General features: G+C 30.2%; 1 protein-coding gene across 4 annotated transcripts in view; it reads left to right on the top strand.

Annotated features, from left to right (window-relative positions):
- EPHA5 (EPH receptor A5) overlaps positions 1 to 7,575 on the top strand; it is a 334,884-nt gene that overhangs the window by 315,589 nt on the left and 11,720 nt on the right. For all 4 annotated transcript variants that reach the window (XM_011360645.1, XM_011360643.1, XM_011360644.1 and 1 more), the window contains 2 exons: positions 2,783 to 2,976; positions 5,865 to 6,020. In XM_011360645.1, coding sequence (XP_011358947.1) covers positions 2,783 to 2,976; positions 5,865 to 6,020 — 350 coding nt within the window. The remainder of the gene's footprint in view (positions 1 to 2,782; positions 2,977 to 5,864; positions 6,021 to 7,575) is intronic.

The following is a 7,575-nucleotide window of genomic DNA, read 5'->3' as shown; positions in this document are numbered from 1 at the left end:
ACATGATGTCGTTTACATGTGGGATATAAATCTAAAAGTAACAAGTAAACATGACAAACAAACAAACAGAGACTCATGGACATGGACAGTAGACTAGTGGTTAACAGAGGAAAGGGGGACGGGGGAGGTAGATAGGGGTAAAAGGGGTCAAATACGTGGTGACAAAGAAATCTAACTATGGATGGTGAACATACAATGCAATATATATATGACTTACTGTTAAATTTTACACTTGAAAGTTATTGGATTTCAGTAATCAATGGTCACCATAATGAATTTTAAAAAATAAATTCTAAAGATGAATTTAGAATTAAATCTAAATATCTAATTATCTGGGTTAAGTTCTAAGTTAACTTAGAGACAGTGTATTGAATTTCTATATATAAATTGACATGAAAATAAAACTGATTAAGTAATATATTATGGAAATAACTTCTCAGATCAACATTAATTTTCTTTAAAACTGAGGAATTGGTTTAATATATTCATTTTATAGTCACATATAAAGAGGTGCTAAAGAAAAACATAAACCTAATGGTACCAGCTTTGGGAAAAAGCGAATAATGAAACAAATTAAGTATTAAGTAAATAAGAATCACTATATTCACTGCATAGTGAAATATTTTGTGATATAAATTATATTAAGACATTTTATTTTGGTACATATATGTTATTAAAAAGAATAACCATTGTCCTTATTAGCAATAAGGAGTCTTATAAGAAAGTTAATAACTTACATTAATTAATATATCAGTGCAAATAGTATATTAATTTTATTCTGTTATTACTTATTTAATAATATTTTTACCAAATTTGTTTAAAATTTTTAATTTTTTATAAATTTTTGGTATTCGTTTCTCATTTATCTGTTGTTATTTTATTTTTCAGTATACATGAGCTTTTAATACATTAGATATGTTAATCATATTTAATAATTTTTGTAATATTTTCTACTGTGGTTTGCCTTTTAGTTTTTTATATTGTTAACTAACATAGTGGGTGACTCTCAGGTCAGGCAGTCCCTCACTTACAATGATTCAACTTATAATTTTTTGACTTTATTATAGTACAAAAGCAATACACATAATAAATTACATGAGATATTCAACACTTTATTATAAAATAGGCTTTGTGTTAGATGATTTTATTCAACTGTAGGCTACTATTCATCCTCTAAGCAGATTTAAGGTGGGCTAGGCTAAGCTATGACGTTTGGGAAGGTAGGTATATTAAATGCATTGCTGACTTACGATATTTTCAATTTACGATAGATTGGGATGTAACCCCATCATAAGCTGAGGAGCCTCTATATTTTGCTTGTAGTTATTCAAAATTTATTTAACCATTTATTTTTAGGGTCCTTGAGTACTTTTTATTTCTCTGCCTAAACTTAACTATTGATATGTCTCAGGAATCTTTATTTTATGTCTTTCCTAAGGAGATACAGCCTACACCTGACTTCAGGCTGTGCACATGTGCTGATAATTCTTACATTTATATTATCAGCCCAGATATCTCCTGTGCTCTAGCCAGATTTCTGCAGTTTGTGATATGAGTGTTTCCCACTCACCTCAAATAAAATAGGCCCAAATTATACCTGTCAATATTATCTACCCCCATTTATGTGCTTGTTTAAAATTAACAGCAACAACCATCCAGTGTGATCAGCCTGAACTTCTTTTATCGTGAATACTTTCTGTCCTCTTCTCTCAACTCCTTTGTCATAAATGCACCTTAAGTCTGTTATTCCATCCTCCTTCCATTTGCCACTGGTCTTGTTCAGATGCCTTTTTTTTTTTTATCATAGACTGGTTTCTTTCCAGTCATTCAAAATTATCTTTGTAAATTTCCTATTTTAATCATTATATATTTTTTCATTCATTAGATCAAATTGAAAGGCTTTGTGAATAAATTTAGATAAGTGTAATTGTTAAAGAAATATCCATAATTGGATTTTGAGAAATATGCTCATTATTACTAATTTTTGGTATTACTTAAACATTTGATTTTTAATAATTGAATACAACCTGTATTGTTATAGTCAGTAACATAAACAGATCTTTTCTGGAGTTAGACATTTTGATGGCAGCAGCAATATTACAAATGTTTTTGATAAAAAAAAATCTCACAATTAAAGTAATACTCATAAATGTGGTTACATTTAAAATCAACGATGTTCGTAATGCTTCTGATACTGGACAATTATTCCAAATTCCTGACAGAAATCAGTAGATGATCAATAATAAACAGCCAGACCTAAACATTATTAAATGATACATGAAATAGTTATGCTAATTTAGCCTTTGACTTATTCATCATTTACCATCCAAAAGTCTCTTTTGAAGTAAAATTACAGTTCTTACTTTAAAACATGTAGTTCTGCACATAATTTTTCATTAAAAGACATTAACTTTTCAGAGACATCACTAGAAGATTTGATTTGTATTTGATTCCAGAATGCAAAGATAAATAAAACATGAACTGTTTATTTTTAATTTTAAAAATCACTCTTCATCAAGATCTTAGGTAAAAATTATTACCATTTATTTTCTTTATAATATGTGAAGAAAGCATGTCTTTTTATTGTGATAATATATTAATTTCTTTATGTTGTTTTAGTTTCCAGCATCTGGAGGCAATCGGAGATTTTAAAGATTATGATGCTGGTTGTTACTGCAAGAGTAAGAATAAGGAAGGATGAACGTTGGATAATGGAGAATTTCTCAAGCTATCCTATACTAAATTTGTGGTGTTGGATCTGGTTCTGTTTGGCTTTACACAGGTGATTAAAGCAGTAGAGGAAGGCTACCGTCTGCCAAGCCCCATGGACTGTCCTGCTGCTCTCTACCAATTAATGCTGGATTGCTGGCAGAAAGACCGAAATAGCAGGCCCAAGTTTGATGAAATCGTCAACATGTTGGACAAACTGATACGTAACCCAAGTAGCTTGAAGACGCTGGTTAATGCATCGAGCAGGTACAAGGCCAGTCCTGAGAAATTTTTCTGAATTTAGCTAACTCAGACTGATGACAGAAATATTAAGTCAATTAAATCATTTTTGTATTCATGCTAACCTATGAATCTATATGACATTAATTTATTTACTATAGTTTTTGCATAATGTTACTCTTACAATGAATGAAATATTAACGATTAAATTATACTTAAAAGCACCTATACCTAATCTAATAGTATAACATGCCAGTTCCAGAAAATTTTTAACTGTAGCTAAGTTCAGGTAGCATAAAAAAATATTCAAATGCATGTATTTTCATGGGTTTTGGATTCCGCACCAGTGTGGATGGGGAAAAATAAGATATAAGACTATAAGGAAAAGCCAACTAAGCACTGATATATTTTAAACTAGAGGTATCTAACAATATTATTTTTTATTTCTTTAGAACAGATCTTAATGTCTGTCATATTTTATGAGTATTGACAATCCCTTTAGGGGCCTTTTACCCTTACCCACTTGCACACAGATATTTGGCTAATCATGTACTATGTAGTTTGAATAAAACTGATAAATGAGTAATTCTGTAGAAAAAATTTATGTGAGCAAATAAGCATTTTTTTTACTTTTATGATTGTATTTAAATAATGTTGCATTTTGTAAAGCATACTTTTATCTTTAACCTGAAAAACTACAGAATTATCCTCTCAAAAAATAAGTCAATTTGAATCTCTACTAGAAAATTTACCAGATTGTTATTTTCACTATATTTGAGGCAATTGTTTATTTTTACAAGAAAAAAAAATGTCATGCCAGTTACTGAATTGGCAGACCAATATCATGAACTAAATGAAAAACAATTTGTTGATAAAGTTACATAAGTTTTATAAATCTGACATAACATTTGTTCACTAGATAAAAAAGCCATTTTAAAATACAAATGAGGAATGAATCTTCAAACTCTGTTCAGGCATCATTAACTTTCTGTGGCAGCAACTGGAGAATGCATCTTCTTAGTGATTAGTCCTTATGCTGTTCCTGAAATATTTGCTTTTAAATTGTTTATTGTAATGTAAAATATTATTCATTTTTTCATCTACTTGTTTGAATTATGTTAAGTTGTCACAAATGGACTTAAAGAAAAGAAATCATAAAAAGATATTTATGTTCTAAATTCTGTTAATTTATATTATCATTATAGCTTGAAGATAGTTTAAAACCCTCCAAAGAATTTTCATATTACCTTGTGTGTAATATATAGAATCAGCTTGCTAGGTTTTGTTTAAACAGATTTGGCTCAATACTATACCACTCATTACCCGTGTTTGTTCAGTCATCTACAAATCCTGATTCTAGAATGTGTTCGTTTCTGATTCATTGTTTCTTTCTCTCTGTTCCTACCAATGTCACAAACTCAGTGATTTCAGTAATTATGTAGATGATGTTCAAATATCTCTTAACAACTTGAACTTATCTCCTTTAGTAATTTTTTTCTCTAAAAAAAGACTACCTTAGAGTCTTCTCATAATCATATTCTAGACTTTTCTATTATCAAAAATAACAACTCTTCTACAATCTCAACTTCAAGATTTTACTCTCTAACTGTTTGCTCTTATATTTCATCTTCAATAAATCTTTGACCCCACTGCTTAATGGCTTCCAGTCACTACAAGACATTCATTTATTCATCCAACAGATATTTATATGTCTACTCTGCATCATGCTGTGGGTTAGGTGCTGAGTATACAGCACAGAGCAACACATGTTGGTATCAATATCAAACAAAATAAAAACATTAAAGAACAGTTTTGGTTTGGGAGTGGAAAATGAGAGTATCGTTTAGGAGGATAACTGGGAAACTAGAGTAGTTGTGCAGGTAAGACATGATGACATCTTGAACTAAGGTGGTAACAAATGAGATAGAGAAAAGTGGTCAGATGTGCGATCTATTGGAGGTAGAATGGGTAGTAATAGTACACACAATGGTAGATTGTGAGGAGATGAAGGTTAAGGAAGGAGAGGACACTTGTATCAAATAGTATAATGAAAGTACTTCAGGAGGAATTGGATGTGAAGAAGATGAGGAGTGTGATTTTGGAAATGTTAAGGTGATAGTATTATGAGAAATATGGAGGCATAAAGTAGACATGAATGTATGACAGACCAAGGCTAGGGATAAAAATTAGTGAAAAATAGATGCTATGTGAAACATAAAGTAGGTGAGATAATCTAAAGTGGAGTTACAACCTGAGCAGAGATGATATAGGGACAAGTTCTGGTTCTCTCCAGATTTTAAAGTCAGGAAAAGAAAGAATAATAGGAAAAGTAGATTAAGGAGATACCAGAGACTTTCAATGACATCATAGCCAAGGAAGAAAGAACAGTGATTTAAACAAAAAAGCTGAAACAAGGTAGGATTTTAAGAGAGAGATGGCAGTGAAGGTTGTTGAATGTTTCCGAAAGGTCAGTTGTCTTACAGATTAGAAAATGTTTACAGATTTTGGCAAAATAAAGTTCATTGCTCACCTAAACCAGAGCAATTTCTATAGAATCAGTTTGGAAGAAACTACACTGGAGTTGGTTGACGTATAAATGGGATGTGAGAACATGCAGAGAACATGAGTAAAAAGACAGGCATTTTTCCTATAGCTTATCCTATATCTTCAGCCATGATAAGTCATCATTAATTACTGATAGAAAAAAAAATCTGAATAGACTGATTTTGTGTTCCTTATTTCAAAACATTTCTATGTTAGCATCGGTATGTTTTCCTCTATAAATATACTTATAGACCCAAAATATATAGATCTGTATACTTATACATCCATTGACTGTGAGCTAACATTACAATGTATTTTATTATAAAAGAGTTAAAATGTTACATTTAATATTTATGTTTTATGTGTTTTAGAGTATCTAATTTATTGGCAGAACACAGCTCACTGGGATCTGGGGCCTACAGATCAGTAGGTGAATGGCTAGAAGCAATCAAAATGGGCCGGTATACAGAGATTTTCATGGAAAACGGATACAGTTCAATGGACGCTGTCGCTCAGGTGACCTTGGAGTGAGTAATTTTTCTGATAATTTTTACATAATTGCTGGGGCAACAAAACTTATTCAGAAACCAATCTGGATGAGGTCAAGGGAAATCAATTAACCTTTGTCCATATGTGGCAACTTTCAAAGAAGTCTTTTTTAGCCTGTATTGTTAACAACTGCATGGTTAATGCTACTTGTGGCCAGTATCTTTGCTTCTTTGCTTCAGATAACATTTATATATTTGAATAACTGGAATAAAAGCTCTTTGGCAAAATACTGGTATTTTATGTTGTGGAAAAGATGTTTTCTTGACAAAGTTTTTATACTGGTTCCTATGTTATATGAATGTAAATATAAAACAAACTGTAAGCACAATTGGTGTGACTAGTCTTACATAACACAAAACATATTCTTAAATTTTGGCTATAATGAATACCCAGGAAACAGCAGCTTAAAAAAAGCTTTGCAGGCAGGAATCTCATTTAATCTCTAAGTGGTGCACCTCATATCCTTGCAATCCAAGGATATTTTAGATCCTGTCTCTGATTTGTTATTTGGTACAATCTCAGTGGAACCAATTGTGCCCTTTTCTGTTTGCACGTCTATGATAAAATTTAACAAATCTTATTAAATAAAAATCACTAGAGTTAAATATTAAATTCTTTAAGGTTGTAAGTTGTTTGTATTTTATTATATACTCTGTATGTAATTATTTTAGCCTAATATTTGCTATTTGTGAAAATTGTCGTTATGGTGGTTCCATCTAGATTACATTAATATGAATGTTTTAACCTGTGAATATAAAGATAACTTACTTCAAATTACCTACAAATTCAAAGGTTAAAATATTGTTGTAAAGATCAGAACAAAGTAGAACATTCTGAAGCAGTAAGCCACCAACCTTATTTCATTATTTTACATAATATAAGCATTGAATAGTTTTCTCTCACCGTTTGTATTATTCCGGTATTTTTTGATTCATTGAATTCACTGCTCATCCACACAAAAGGTAACAGGGTACCATCATTTATCACCAGTTAATGTCACATTCTTAACATTTCTATTTCTTCATACCTATAACTAAAAGGACATAAAATCATTACTCAACTTGCTTTTATAATTTACTGAATCTCATTTTCCTATCACCACCAAATCATATTTATTTGAAGACACATTTGTTTGGCCCATTATTTCTTTTGTCACTCAAAGAACTCATTTGTGCTATATTTAAAATAGTCAACAGAAAATTTTAATGATAATTTAAAACTATTTTTACATGATTGCTATTTAATTTTTCAATAAAAATGGTCATTTTAATTTATTAAAGTCATTTGTCATTTTATATTAAAATGATACTGTAGGTATTTCTTCTACCCAATGTCAGATTACTTGTAAATATATAATAAAATTATTTGCATTAAACAATGTCTCTTTTTTTATTAAAATAGCACATATACATATATATTTAAATTTACTACTCTTTTGCTTCTTCTTTTACAGAATAGTTATAACCACATAAATAATGATTTTTGCATTAACTATGTGTTTTACTTTATCTTATTGGGGCCCAAAAGACTATA

This window comes from Pteropus vampyrus, unplaced genomic scaffold, assembly GCF_000151845.1.
Source record: "Pteropus vampyrus isolate Shadow unplaced genomic scaffold, Pvam_2.0 Scaffold57, whole genome shotgun sequence".
Taxonomy (NCBI): domain Eukaryota; kingdom Metazoa; phylum Chordata; class Mammalia; order Chiroptera; family Pteropodidae; genus Pteropus; species Pteropus vampyrus.
The sequence above is the reverse complement of the archived record's forward strand: the minus strand, read 5'-3'. Positions and strand labels throughout refer to the sequence as shown.